Raw genomic sequence first — 16,667 nt, forward strand, 5'->3', positions numbered from 1 at the left:
CGGCCACGTTAGGCTTAGTGACACTTAACCTGTTAAATTGCTGATAATTTTAATGCTATTGAAGGCAGATTAACTAAAGTCATAAAAACACTATAACCGAAATATAAGAACAACATAATTCAATCACTTTTAAAGCAAAAACTGCACAATTTACCAACGTATAAGAATAAAAAACTTAGCTCACCGAGCCGGGTGACAGAGTAGGAATATACACTGGTTATCATAAATTAAGGAAAAATCACAAAAATCACGATTACTGAAAAAGTTACATGTAGAATTTAATGAAACTTACCCACAATACACAACACATAGTAAGGTATCAAATAACATAAAAAGAAATTACCAGACAAATATGGTAGTACAGAAATTAGCACATGCATAAAATGAACAAATCGAAGGTGTCAGTTTGCTATAGGAAAAGTACCTTCAATATGGAATATGATCGCCTCTAGAAGCAATAGAAGCACATACTCTAGAAGACTACAGCGACACTCTAGAAGCACATACAGCGATGTGTGATGCTTTCAATTATGCGGTCTATCTGTTCCATAGGAAGCGAGAGCCATTGCTCTTGCAAACCAGTTGCAAGCGCGACAAGGGTCTGAGGGGGCGGATTGAAAGCAGCTAGATGTCTCCCTAAAGCATCCCAAACGTGCTCGATAGGATTCAAGTCCGGGGATCGAGCTGGCCACTCCATGCGCATAATTGTTTCCTGTTGAAGATAATCATCTACGATGCGAACCCTGTGTGGTCTTGCGTTGTCGTCCTGTAACAGGAAAGCGTCACCTATTACCCCGGCATATGGGCGCACATAAACATCAAGGATGTCATCTCTATAAACCGGAGCATTCACGGTTCCCCTTGGAAAGACATGGAGGTCTGTGCGTCCACCCAAAGAGATGCCACCCCAAACACAGACATTGCCCCTTCCGTATGCATCTCTTTCACGGATGTTTGACGGATGATAACGGGTTCTAGGTTCTCTCCATATCAAATAACGCCTACTATCGCTTTCTGGACTAAACCTAGACTCACCCGTCAAGAGAACCGCCCTCCATTGGATCAGGCGTCCAGTGGACATGTTGTCGTGCCCACTGAAAACGGTCCCTCCTATGGCGTGCTTAGAAAGTCCTCCACGAAGGCTATCCCTCCCCTTAGGCAGATAGCCCTAGTGTGCTTTGCCATAATTAAATACACCACACCCTCCTATGGCTTGACGTGAGCGGCACACAAATGGCTGGTCGCCTCGCATACAGACCACCTTCGTGAAGCCTTCTATGCACAGTTACACGAACCTTCCGGTGGCTGCTGCAAGGAAGGATCTAAGAAGAGTCGGAGTAGCGGTTCTATTCTTGCGTGCACATAATGTCAAATATCGGTCATCAGCGCTCGTCGTAGCAGTTGGCCGTCCTTGGCTGAACCTCCTAGATGCCGCCGAATCTGTGGTTTGAAATTGCCTCCAAAGTCTATGAACCACAGAAGGGCTCACATTTAGCCATCTGGCCACCTTTGTTTGACTTTGTCCTGCCTCTAGTCTCCCAATGGCTCTCCATCGCAGTTTTGCAGGCAAATGATGCCTGGAGGTCATTGTTACGAATTGGCTATCTCAGATTTCTGATGTCACTGTCACAGTGAAATATGTGGGCTTGCTCTCAAACATGGACTTTTATTCTCCTCGCAGATGACGTATTCCGAAAGCATCGCCACTAATTTGCATATCGCAGTTTTACTCAGCTACTCTTACTTGGCAACATATTCAAATTTTACACGTTTTGGCTTATTTTTGAGGGAGTGATCGCTATTTTTGTGATTTTTCCTTAATTTATGATAACTAGTGTATATAGAGATGCTTGGTAGAGCTGATAGCAACGAAAAAGAGAGGTGCATAACTAAAAGATATTATAGCAGTCCCATATACAAATTTTCAACGTTCTACGGCAACTCATTTTTAAGTTATGCGAGATACATGCATAAATACGTACGGAAAGATCTCTGTTGAATCCATTTTACAACCCATTTTGGAGGGGGAAAAAAAAAAAAAAAAAAAGAGTCCTTTATTCTGGTCCGTAAGCATAGATGTCACGAAAACAAAATCGTTCAAATGGATTCGAGAGTAGTCAAAATGTACATTTTCGTTGAAATATGATACCCGAAATTTTTCGTGATTACGATACTTCCTTCACTTCATACAAAGATGTAAAAAAAAGGGCTAAGAATTTTAGTACACTTACAAGGAACTCTCTAACTGAAAGACAGGTTATTGTAGCTCACTTCATTATTTAAATAAAATGCTTTTCTTGGTACACCCAAAATCCTTTTTCCCTAAGCAATATACGAAGAAAATAGGTGCAAAATGGAGAAGTAAAACATGGGGATTCCGGTTATAAATGAAAAAGATCGAAATTGGTGACCAAGGTGTAATGATGCCTCGTCATGAACGTGCCACCACCTTTTATGAAGTCAGCCGCAGTTCGCTATGACAGAAATCTAAACATGGGTGGCCCAGCATAAAGGTTCCGCTCACTTATGAAGATCAAAATTTAACTTGTAGAAAACACCGGTTCTAAAGGAAACCGAATGTTTCTGCTGAGCTATTGTTAAACTGGATTCTCGTTTGCTTTAAAATGCAATTGTCAATGAATGTTTTTAAGTGCTAAAGAAAATTCCTTCAAGTAAACTGATTTTCATAAAGACAAAAGCACCTTTGTAAATGCTTGGCTGGCGAAAAGTGCCCTACTAACATAAAAGTGCCAGGACCTTTAAAACGACAGCTGTTATGAAGGCGCTCCGAGAAAATTAAGGGCTGACAAACATAAAACACCTACAAAGACAAATCTGAAACATTTCGAAAATGCATTAATATTTGCATTAGAAGGGAAAAGAAAAGTGTTATCGTTATGAATCGCGGAATAGTATTTTTATTTTATTATTATTTATGCTATTACTCTGCGTTAAAGGATTAGAAATATGATAACTGAAGGACAAGTAGCGCATTCTGTTATACTCTAAAATTACGACTTCGAAATAGACCGCTCGATGGGATTGTTTTATTATTATTGAAGCACCCTGCAGCTACTTGCCCGTAGAAAAAATCCTGAGTTTTCTAAGAAAAACCAGGCCTCATTTACGCTACATATGTGGAAAATGCTACTACTAGAAAAATGCTACTTCTACTAAGAAAATGCTACAGCCAGGCCCTTTAAGAGCCAGGAACATAACCCAAGGCCTTTGAGGCTTTAACTACTGGTGACCACATAATAATAATTAGTGGCTATTTATCACATAACGGAAATAAAATAAGAGGTTTCGAAATAATAAAATAAGACGCAGACAACTTTATTACTCTCACCTTAGCAGATATTTCGTTCATAACTACAATAAGTACTTCAATTTTTAATTAATATGCAATGTTTACTGTTATGCTACATATTACATACGTTTGGAACTGAGTTATGCATTAGAATTGGTATTTAAAATACACTAGCGCTAATCTTTAAAAACAAACAAAAAAAAATGCAATCATCCATTTTTTATTGTGACAATTCTATTAAATTTTCTTCTGTTTTTGAAAATAAATTGAGATTATTCGTCTCTGATAAGTAAAGACGATAAACAAGTACTTCAAAAGAGATAACTAGAGCAAACCAAGATAATTTATTTATCGACAAATGGTTGAAGATATAGCTGCAACACAAGTCCTGCAACATATCATGTAAACACATACTAAAAAGCAATTGAGCACATTTTAAAAAGTAAGGCCAGTTCCAAATGCAAAAAACAGTAGTTACAAGTTAAAAATTTGATTCCGCATAGAATGAAAATATTTTCTCTTCTCATTATTCTTATAACTCTGTCCAACCGCGGTATACTATGCTTTACATTCGTAACCGCTTTCCGTTTACATGTACGTCTTTCATGAATTTATATTTCAAGTTGCAAGTAGAGTAAGCATTTTTGGCTTCAGTCGAAAAGGTAACGAAAAGATACAAACAACAGTGCTTTCGCAATGGTTGGTACAACGAAAATAATTTCATTTCAACTGATTGTTGTGTGCCAATAGTGTTTCACTACAACAACAATCTGCAGTTTTCTTGTTTAGCGAGCAAAACTTATGAACAACATACGATAGCAATATTTTTCTACAAACGTTTTCCCAATAACAAAACAAATTGTTAGAACATTACACCTTTGACAATCCACTCAATTAACTCGATTTAGATATAATTATATATTTTTTTTATTACATATTTGTTTTTACGATAGCAATTTTTTTTTCCACAAACGTTTTCTCAATAACAAAACAACTGTTAGAACATTACACCTTTTACAATCCACATAATTAACTCGGTACTTTTCCGTTTCGCCGGCGCAAATCTCGCCAAGCAGACTTTGTTGGCGATAACATACAGTATACACATAAAAAATGTTAATTCTAAGAATTTTTTTATTTATTTATTTATTTATTTATTTTTTTTTTTATTTTGAAGGCATAAACATTTTAATATGGTTTAAAATTTTGTAAAAAGCCAATAAATAAAGACAATAAATTTGTAAAAAGACATTAATTTAAGAATTTACTATGATTTCACGGTTCAAAATCCTTATTCGCCGGTTCGTATCACGTGACCCCAAGTGATCTCATCTCACGTAAACTACGCTACTAAAATCTAATTCTCTCAGTAATTATCTACATTAATTTCAAGTTAAATCTTAATTTGGAATACAAGTTTAAATGCAAGAATTATTTCAATTCGTACGAATAGCTTACTCAGAAATTATGTAAAACCGCAGTGCTTTACTTCGCTAGTGCATTCTCATTAGAATTGATGAATTTAACACTTGATTTCGCCTTCGGATGAGCGGTGTAACTGCATTCTAATTGACTTAATTACCGTGAATTGTCTTAGGGGATAAAATTTAAATATCGTGTAAAAATTCTATATTATTGTATACCAGTATTGAAAGAAACAATCTGATAAGAAATGGCTTCAACTTGTTTTGAAACTGAGACGTAAAAGGTTACCAGCGAAGATATTCCGTCTGGCATCAGTGAAACCATTATTGGCGACTTTATCGTTTGCGCCGGCAAAACGGAAAAGTACCATTAACTCTATTTAGATATAATTATATATTTATTTTTATTACATATTGGTTTTTATTTAATATTTATTTCTTCTTCTTATCGCAGCTGCCCTCCGAACTCCCGCATTTCTGAAATTTGACCTCCTAGTAAAAAAGATTGTTGACCCCTGCTGGCGACATGCAGTACAGTTTTTAGATGTAGTTCTCTTATATCGCTAAGTTTGTCTACCATTATCCCCTCAAGATCCTTCCCCCTCACTTGATAGCGACTAGCGTATGCACACATGTTCACCACGCGAATATTGCAAGGGGAAGCGATATTTCTGAAGGCAGTGAAAAAGCAGGGTCAATAAAATAGAGGAAAAATAAATGGGAAATAAATAAAAAGATAAATTAAGACAAAGTAACATATTCTAATTGCAACCAGCAACTTTTAATACATAGGGTTTATCGCTTTGCCAACAACCAATGACGCAGATAAAAGAGCACTAAATTTCTAAATCATATTAATGACTGATCATCATGGAAGATAACTTGATTATGACTAGTGATCTTGGTAATTTTTGCCAGCGGAAAATTCCTAACAGATACTGAATCCCTATAAGCATAAAAAGGATACAATACTAAGCATGATTTGGCATAACAGAAAATAACAATACAGTACATCCAGACGTCCATAATCCGGAATGATCAATAATCTGGATCTCAAAGCTTTTCTGCGCATGCGTTTAATGTATAACAGACGGTATAAGCTAGGCTAAAATTATCTAATTATCTATTTCAGTTAATGTTGCAGATTGCGTTGTTCCTTAATCTTCTAATTCGATCCGGCTTATTATTTTTTGCAGACTGTTAGAGCAATTTTATAAAAAGTAAGCTTGAACTTTCGATTATGTCAGAAAGAGTTTCCTATTCTGGAGCTGCCAAAGGATCTATGAAGCAAAAGCATGTTTCGATGTCCATCAAACAAAAAGTGGAATTGCTGCAAAAAATGGATAAAGGCATGAAGAAAGTGACAGTGAGGTTAGTGAAAACGAAAAAATTTCGTTTGACGAATTAGTCAGTATTCTCAACACAGCAATTACAGGACTTGAACAGCGGAACTTTGTAACTGAACAAGAAATTATGTTTGTTTATAAAATTAAAGAGAAAGTATTAGCATAGAACGAAGCAACTTACACTGGAAGAAATGTTTAATAAAGTAAACAAATAAATATTAAGCTTTTTTTTTTTTTTAATTTTGATACCGTTTAGATAATAATTGCTCTTTATTTCATAAATTAGTTTCATATTTATAATTTTATAATTTCTGCATGCCATCTTACCAGATTTAAATTGATGATCTATAATGCGGAATCTATATATGCGGAAAAACCCCTAATCCAGAATCGCCAAAGTCCCTCCGAGTCCGGATTAAAGACTTTGTACTGTATAATGAAACAAATAAACCAAAATTATTTGAAATTTTATAAAAGAAGTATGTATTTGATAACTCTGGATGTTATCAGCAAAGGCAAGATAATTTACATAGATAGTTCGAATAAAAAAAAAAAACAGTGATAATATATGGAGTCATTTTATTTCTCTTCTATGGGGTTTTTCAAGCAATATAAATGTATACCTAAAACAGCATGCATATCATTTTTGAAAGTTAATTTTAGATTCTAATGTACAGCATTTGTATTGGCTATCACATCAAAAAATAAATATCTTTTCATCAAATATTTTTCATTATACAACATTTACGGCAATTATTTGCAATTCACATACACTAAAAACAGTGTTTCAAAGAAACATAAATTTAATTCTCAATCAAGTGCAAAAATGAAAAAAAAACCTTTAAATTTATTACCTTACCATTCTTTTCCTCAACATCAGGCTGTGACATTTATACTGTTCTTAATGCCAGTAATAATACTGAGCTGAAACTTTAAGACTGCAATAGATAAATTACAGTTTATTCACCATAATTGGAGAAAGTTACGAATGATTTAGACTCTTATTAGAAAATTAGATGTAGCCAGTAGATTTCATATTATGTAATATGATAAACTTTATTATTAAAAAAATATTTTGCTATTTATTCTCTCTGCTCTCTTAACAGTTAAATGACATAAACTCCTGTCAGATGTTAATTATATCATCCTGCAGTGATTCAGCAATAAATGAACTTTTGGTAATTCAGGTAATGAACTGATTAACAATAGTCATCTATTTTCTGTCCATTTGCTCGATACTTTTCATGAAAATTAAGTAATCAGTGATTAATATAAACAAACCACAAATAAATAAATCTTTTGAATATATATTCCCTTTAATTCTCTTTATTTATTTTGATTTTGTTCATATTTATTTATTTATGAACCCAATTTGCCCCATGAACCTTTTCAAAAAGAGAATACTGTTTATAAAATTCCTTTGTCTGTTTTCTCTAGAAGTAGATAACCAAAATGTTTAACATAAAAACATGAAATTTTCAATAAGAATGCCAAATTTATTCCATTGGAAAATTTATACCTAATAATAACTTTAATAATATACCTAATACATATTTGTCTTACTTATATGACTACTTTTAAGAGGATCATTAGTTTGTAATTATTTTTGGTCCCCAAATATTTATCTCTTGACAGTTAGGTAAGGCAATTAATTATAGCATCTAGAGCATAAAGGGGCTAGCTGCTAATAGGCTACACAAAAAGTTGACTACCACTACTAAATATAACAATGACAAATTTTAAATAGTATTTTACATTTATCTATGGGGTAATTGAGAATCTAACAATGCACAGCATATATGTTCAGTGTTTGTGATATAAAATTATAGTCTCCTCCCCCCCCCCCCGAAAAAAAAAGCACTTCTTATTAATTAATTTGGCATATAAAGTTACACTTAAATTCTCCCTTTTAGACAAATAACAATATTCAGTACTTCCTTATCATAGCTGCCCCTGAAATTGAATTTCGATTGACAAATTAAAACATGTTCTTATATTACATTCTTGTATTAGTATTATTTTCATTTTTGCTAAGGTTTTGTAATTTGCATTTTTTTTCTTTTTAAATATTTATTGCATTTTTGTGAATATGCAGTTAACAACCTTTAATTTACCAAATAAAGAGGTAGATGTTTTAAAGTCAAGAATGAGATCTTTTACTTGGCAAATGAGTATATGAAAATTGCCACAACATGAAATTATATGCTAGCAATGAAGCTACTTGGAGGTGCAATGTTAAAAATTAAAAAGACGAAAGCCTCCATGTTGGAAATGTGTTCAGTGGCTCCAGAATATTATTCATCACTGCTATTAGATTTATGTATTCTTGCCTAGAGGAGCTAATATCCATCAAATGGTGTCACAAACAGCTTGTTATGCAACAGATATAACACAAAAACTTGAAGAAACAGGTACATTCACTTTGCTGTGAACCATAAGTACAATTTTAAGATCTAACAGTGGCTGTTCACACTCAAAATATGGAAAGAATGTAGTGTTTAGCCAAGTGACATAATAAAAAGCAATGGGACAACAGGCTTGGCATCACCTCAGATCATATCTTTTGGTATTTATGAAGAGAAAGTACATGGGAAAAAATAATGTTTTTGATGAATTGATAAAAGCAGTTTTGGAAATATAGCCTTGTCACAACTATTATTAAAAATATTCTTAGGAAACAACATGTCAGTATTATTATTAAATGCTGTATCCTTTATTTTACATTCGTGCTTTATGTGCTTGACAAAATCAGCTGTGATCTTGGCGTAATCCTAAGGTCACAAAATAGGGGCAGGGGCCACTATAATAATGAATTATGCAATATTCTTTGCACAGATCTCAAATTTTGCTTTCCACTTACTGAACTTTGATATATTTGACCAAATAATTAAAATTTCATAATCAAAAAAAGAAAGAATCACCATAAATTCAAAATTAGCCAGTTGTTTCACTTATACAGGTATAATTTCAGATATGAATTACCATTAAATAAATTTTATTTTTTTTTATAACTTAAAATACATACATAAAAGCATAATGCATTTATTGCTTCTGTCATGTTACATACTAATTAAATATTTATGTTATGTTTTAGAATAATCTACATTCAAAATTTTAATTTTTGGATAGTATGAATTTTCTGTTTTCCTTTGTTAGCACCACACACATCAAAAAATTTCTATAAATTCATTATTTTAAAAAGTCAAATTAAAAAATGTGTGCCTTAAAAATAAAGTTCTCATATCTTAAAAGATATACGCATATTCACATTAATAATATGTAAATTATTCAAATATTTTCAGCCAGAAATATACTCTCAAGTGCAAAATTGTTCTCTTCTTACAAAATAGTACAATAGCTCAAAATAAATAGTTTTAAACTATTCTCTACCAATTCAGTATGTGTACTGTTAATAATTAAATTCTGAAATACAATAATAATTAAATTCTGAAATACAATAAAGAAAGACCTAATATTTGATGTAGTTGAGTTTTCCTCACTTATAACAGTGATAAATAAAATGACTATTTCAACAATATTGATCATTTACAAGAAATCTTACAAAGCAAATTTAAATATGAATAAACTATACTGATGTAATAACATAATAAATTATATCAGTGGATGCATAAATCAAACTGATACTATATCCTAAATCAAAATCACAAATGTCCAACTTCTATATATATTATCAAATTTGAAAATTTTAACAGATTTAACTCACTGCAGCTACAATGAAAAGGTGTAATAAAAAGTAAATTTTGTGTGTATGGCCCAATTAAGATAGCCTAGGCATTTTTTCAGACCTCCTGATGTTCACTTTTCAGATTTTGTAACAAAAAAAAAAGTTTCAGACTCGTGTTTTTATGAATTACAGTCAAAAGTCGTTAATTCGGACACCCATAATCCGGAATGATCTATAATCCAGACCTCAAAGCTAAAAACTTTCTGTGCACACACCGCGTTGACACATGCACATAGGCGCTTACGCGTGCGACCTTTATGACTGCGCATATGCATGTGCGCAAACGCAGAATACGTTTTTGCGTGCGCGTTTAATGTATAACAGACGGTATAAGCTAAAATTATCTATTTCAGTTAATGTTGATGATTGCGTTGTTCCTTAATCTTTGAAGTGGATCCGTCTTATTATTTTTTGCAGATTGTAAGAGTAATTTTATAAAAGTAAACTTGAACTTTCGATTATGTCAAATAGAATTTCCGATGCTGGAGCTCCCAAAGGATCTACAAAATGAAAGTATGTTTCAATGTCCATCAAACAAAAAGTGGAATTGCTGCAAAAAATGGATAAAGACATGAAGAAGGTGACAGAGAGGTTAGTGAAAACGAAAAAATTTCGATTGACAAGTTAGTCGGTATTCTTGGCACAGCAATTAACGGGACTTGAACAGTGGAACTTTGTAACTGTACAAGAAATTATGTCTGTTTATAGAATTAAAGAGAAAGTATTATCACATAAAACGAAACAACTTACTTTGAAAGAAATATTTAATAAAGTAAACAAATAAATATTAAGCTTCTTTTTTTGTAAATTTTGATACCCTTTAGATCATAATTGTTCTTTATTTCATAAATTACGGTTTCATATTTTTAATTTTAGAATTTCTGCATGCCATCTTACGAGATTTAAACTGATGATCTATAATCCGGAATCGCCGAAGTCCCTACGAGTCCGGATTAACGACTTTTGACTGTACATGTTTTTACAAACAATAATTTTAGCGATAAAACTGCTACAATCTTCTAAATGGCATTCCTTTTTTGATCTTTTCAGTTTATGAAAATTTTTGTGGCCCACCACAGCTTTAAAAATTTAAGAGTACTTAGTATTGCATTTTTCTTGAAGTTACATGATTATATGGCATTATGTTTTGCAGTTATATGTGATCTTTAAAATCAGAATTGGCTTTTCTGCTCTAGGTAATAATGAGTGCCTGTTGTTGGTCTTCAAATAGTCATTATAATCAGCCTTAAGCAATTCATAATCAATAACAATACTTCAAAACTAGTAATGCTTTATGTTTTAAATAAAACTATTAAAAAAAAGTTGCTTTTTATCCCTCTGAGCAGGCAGGGGTTTTGCTAGGAAAGCACAAATTTCCCAAAACTACTATGGCAAGCAGCCTCTAAGTGGCAAGGCTGCTTGCTGCTTACAGTATTATCATAAGTTTAAAGAAATCAAAAATCTTAAGCATGGACTTAAGCAAGGAATATTAAGCATGGTGGTTTTAAATCTGATATTACTTAGAATGCAAATCTGATTTGTAAAATGTACAAGAAACAGATTTATAGCATGCAGATAACTAGTGGACTGTTTAACTTTCGCTGGTATTTAAATTATTGACATCCTCAATTTCAGTACGAGGAAAAAACTGCATTTTTTTTATGTATTTTTAAATACACATGAGACAATAGCCTCCTCCCACATGTACATACCATTACATATGTTTTAATGCATATAGATGTGTTATCTTTGTATTTAACCACCATTTTGCTGAACAGTACACGCTGGCTTCAAAAAGGTAAATATCAACAATACAGGTTTTTTATTTTTCTTATAAGATTTCTTGTTTCCTAGAATATGCTTCTTTTGTAATTATTTATGAAAACAATAGTACCTGTAAGCTGTAAAGATATAGAAACAAATTTTTTTGTGAAATAAATTCACAAAGAGCCGTAGCTAGGGTTTTGAATAGTTGAAGATTTTGCATCCCATACTGTTTGCCATGAATGGACAATATTTTATTCTAAAAATTCATAACATGAGTATGGCACTGCCTAGATGCTGCACTCAGGAACATGTGTCTGATCTTGCTCCCTCCTAGCTATGCTAATAAACTCCCTCCAATAAACTGATTTCTAATTTTACAAACAGAGTCGTAGCTTGGGTTTTCAGCGCCCAGGGGCAACTGAAGACTTCGCGCCCCCACTGCTTGCCAAGGATGGAAAACCAAGGATGGAAAACATTTAATTCTAAAATGTCGTAACATCAATTTGGCGCCCCTTGGATTCTGCACCCAGGGACAGATGTCCCCCCTTGCCCCCCTCTAGCTATGCCCCTGTTTACAAATATATGAAGCTTTTTTTATTAATGTAATTTAAAAATGAAAAAAAAATACCTCAGGTTCTGCTTTCTCTTGAAAACGAACCACTCCGCCACTTTCTGAGCTGAACTTCGATATATTTTCATAATCATGGTCAGCAAATTTTACTTCAACAGATTCTATAAATAAATATAATTCATAATATATTATTACGAAAAATATAAGAATAGATTAAAAAAATTATCACATATTCAGTGAAAATGCATTTCCTAGTTTTAAAAAATAAATAAAATAAAAAAAAAATAAAATTAATAAAAGTAGTAACATTTTAGCAAAAACGAAACATGCAGTGCTATATAAGACAATCAGAAGCAATGAATTATACACGTTTCTGAAAATGCTAGCCAACAGCATATTATAAACGAAAATTGTTTTTGAAATAACAAGACATTTTTAACTGTATTAACAATTTTACAAATTGATATAAAGTTCATGTATTTTAAAACAAGAATAAAAAGCCTAGCTAAAGATTTGGCAAATGATTATTTTGATAAAACTTATTTCAATGATGAAATTATAATTGGCCATTTGATTATAGTAAAGCTAGAATGACAGCTATCTGCTTGGGTAAAATTCTTTCATTGAGAGATTAATGAATATCACTGAATTGTAATCAGCATGTTTACTGTAATGTATTCAAGAATGTTATATGGCAGGGGTGGCAAAACTGCTGCTCGCGAGCCTAATACGACTCTCGCAGGCAATTTGTGCGGCTCGTGCATATAAAATATATGTATGAAATATGGCAAACTAAAACTATTCAGTGTCCAAAAGGAAGTAATTAATTAGTTTAGACTCTTTTTTACAAAGTTATCAGGGATTTCTTTCTATTTAAAACCTCTTCCACTACTTCTATAATGATGTAAATATGAACTTGTGGCTTTTAGAAAATCTAGATGCGGCTCTCGAACATTCCTGAATTCAAATGTGCGGCTCGTACTGACATGAACTTTGGATAACCCTGTTAATATGGTATTTTCTCCCTCTTTTCCACATGCCTTCCATGGTGTAATTGCGAGCATACTCAACACATATTTGAGAGGTCCAGGGTTAGAGTCCTGGCAAAGACACTGCACATTTTTCCTGTATCCTGCTTCAAAATAACCTAATGACATTACAAATGGTGACCAAACTAAAAAAGGCTGTGGATCATAATTCAGCACCACCAGAATTTGGTGAGTGGATCCCCTAACCCTCAGTCTCCCTTTAAAAGGTGGAGTATATAAGGCATTTTCACATTTTTCTGATAAGAACAAGTGATTATAGTGTACAATAGATAATGTATCGAATATGTTTCCAAAGTCGACTTTGGATTACCAGAAAAGCGGTACTAGCGCTGCTATTTGGCACCAATCCAAGAGACACCCTTTTCTACAATAAGACCAATGTTTTTAAAGCCCAAGATGGGAATTACAACAACAGTGATTTGGAGTGTGCTGCTAAAGAATACATTTTCCCACCATAATGATAGACAAAAACTCCTTTTCAACACATCAGAGCTATCTGCAAAGCCATAGCTAGGGTTTTCAGCACCCGGGGACAACTGAAGATTTTGCATTCCCTTCTGTATGCCAAAAACATTTCATTTTAAAATATTGTAATATCAGTTTTGTACCCCATGGATGCTGTGCCTGGAGACAGATGTCCCCCTTGCCCCACCCTAGCACGCCCCTGGCTATCTGCTTGGGAAAAATCCTTTCATTGAGGGATTAATGAATATCACTGAATGGTAATCGGTATGTTTACTGTAATGCATTCAAGAATGTGATATGGTATTTTCTCCCTCCTTTCCACATACCTTCCATGGTGTAATTGGAAGCATACTCAACACATATTTGAGAGGTCCAGGGGTTGAATTCCAGCGAGGGCACTGCAAATTTTTCACGTCTCCTGTTTCAAAATAATCTAATGACATTACAAATGGTGACCAAACTAAAAAAAGCTGTGCATTATAATTCATCACCCAGGGAGGGCACTGCATATTTTCCACATCTGCTACTTCAAAATAACCTAATGACACTACAAATTAAGTATATTTTCATATTTATTCCATTTGTTTACATAATTAATTTATTCTAATGAAGTTAAATGTATAGGAATTAGTTTCAAATTATTTGAATATATGAAATGTAATTATGAACCTAAACTAAGAAAATTAAAATCAAACTGTACATTAAAATTAAGGCATATTTTAATTCAAAAGCATAAATTTTCACATTGTTCCTGATTAAAAGGAAACACATAATTAGTAAAAAGTAATTTAATCTTAATTTTTTCCCATTTTTTTAAAGTAGATATATTTTTACTAAGTGGAATCTGATATGTTTTTAAGAAGATATGTTTTAAAAAGGAAAAGTATGTGGATATATTTGGATACTTCATACACAAGATGTCACACCTATTAGCAGTTTTTCTGCAGAAATCATTTTTCAGCATATGAGAAATAAATGTAAGACATTCACCAATTTTAATTGAATTCAAAACTTATATGAATAACCACATTTTAATGACCATCTAAACTAGCCATTTTCTAAATCTCAGACCAGATTAATCCTCATGCCTCAACTGCTAATTTCAAAAATTTTCTAAAATAGATTATATGTATGCACTCCATAACTAACACCCAACTCACAGGCTTTTCAAAGAAAATTCAAACATCATAGTCATATAATATTTTTTCAAAGACAAAAAAGTCAGAGTTTATTGCAAAAAATTAATGAAAAGTAATAACTGATTTTGCTTAATTATTGTGGTACCCTATTGGTTTTAAATAATTTGATGATACTTATAAGGAATTTCTATTTTTCTAACCCACCTTTACATAACACTGCATCAAAAATCTTATTTCTATCAAAGACTTTAGAATGCTGTCAGACTGTTACATTATAAAGATAAATTTACATTTAAATAGTTTTCATAAATAAAATTGAACTATCAAGTTTACAAAAAACTGCACTTATCTTTCCAATATTAAACATTTCAATGCAATTAATTATATAAATGAATGCATTTAATGAAATTTTAGGTAAGGTAAAATTATGTCTTTAAAGAAAATGCATAACAAAAATACTTCATTTTGTGATTACGTTATAAATTACACATACATACTGCAAAACGAAACCTGTAGTAAAAGAAATTAAAAATTTCGTGCTTAGAAGAACACGAGGAAAAAATTCTGCAAATTTATATAAGGATGAAATTTTAAAACATGCATAAATATTCGAAACTGCATTTCAAACAAATTGCAAAGCGTGAAATTATTCGTTTGAAAACTAGTACAAATAGGAAAATTAGCAAGTACTATAAATATTTTGAACGCCTTCGATGTTAGGATATAATAAAGCTATTTCGCTTTATACAGGTATATAAATGATTATAAATTAAAGTGAAGCCTGTTATTTTTTACAGCGAGTAAAGCTCAACAGGCTGGGTGAAAAGTTTCTCTTAAAAAAAAAAGGTTTACACAGAACTGCCAAATATCCTAATATGATATAAGGTACTGATGAAATTAATAAAATTTACCTTCTCCAGCATAATCCGGTTGCGGTGGGGCAGGAGGATTTTTCTTTTGACCAAAAACTAATTGCTTTAATATTTTAGCCATTGCAACGAAAATGTTTCTTTCAAAACAGATACACCTGTCAACGCAAGTTAAATGCTGACTGATGAGTCATCGGGGATTTTCAACACACCAAAACTCCTATTTTTTGTTTATAGCATTTCATACATATAATACGAAATTTTTAAGTGTGCAAATCAAGAATTAATACAATATCAGACAACCTATATGCGGATATGCTCACGTGTTTCGCCAGCTGCTGAAACGTAAATATTCAAACATCACTCAAAAACCGCACATGCTGCACACAGTGCATTCAGAAACTCTTCAGTAGTTCATTCAAACAATTGACGGATCATAACAGTACTCTAACAATGACGAGAAAAAGACAACTTAGTTTATATATTGCACACTAGGTGCCAGCACCATTAGACAAAAATGAGTCATGAATGAAATTCGCAGTCCGATTCGTTGCATATTTATGAAAATTAGAAACGTATGAATTCACAGTGTATTTGATTTTCGTTTTACATTAATAATATAAATATGAATATATAACGTTTATTAAAAGTAAATCTTTTTAATATTTTTTTTTTTGTTTAAAAAGCGTTTTAATTGTCATTAGGCATGAAACAGATTTCAATCTTTACGTTTTCAAAATAGCATTATGAAATTAATTTATTCAGTTTTAAAATAATTTTCAGTTCAGAAAACATTGAATAATCGTGTATGCATTTTTAAGAGGATCGAGGAAAAAACCTTGGTTGAAATTTTGCATTTAAAAAAATTATTTCCATTAAATAATTTAAAATGTTCTCATTACAAAAGGTACGTTTAATTCGTAAATTTTATCGATTAATATTAAAGGTCACAATAATTAGAAAAAACAGCAGCTTGATTCTT

The 16,667-nt window shown here is 32.3% G+C and overlaps 1 protein-coding gene across 1 annotated transcript in view; it reads right to left on the reverse strand.

Moving 5' to 3' along the window:
- LOC118185763 (uncharacterized) overlaps positions 1 to 16,103 on the reverse strand; it is an 831,500-nt gene extending 815,397 nt beyond the window's left edge. Inside the window, exons 1-2 of the mRNA XM_085810777.1 lie at positions 15,728 to 16,103; positions 12,221 to 12,324 (exon numbers count right to left, since the gene is read on the reverse strand). Of these exons, the coding sequence (XP_085666903.1) occupies positions 12,221 to 12,324; positions 15,728 to 15,809 (186 nt within the window). The 5' untranslated portion in view covers positions 15,810 to 16,103. The remainder of the gene's footprint in view (positions 1 to 12,220; positions 12,325 to 15,727) is intronic.
- Between the last annotated feature and the right edge of the window lie 564 nt (positions 16,104 to 16,667).

Source organism: Stegodyphus dumicola, chromosome 2 (assembly GCF_044657685.1).
Source record: "Stegodyphus dumicola isolate Sdum_Otavi_A_Nest chromosome 2, ASM4465768v1".
Lineage (NCBI taxonomy): Eukaryota > Metazoa > Arthropoda > Arachnida > Araneae > Eresidae > Stegodyphus > Stegodyphus dumicola.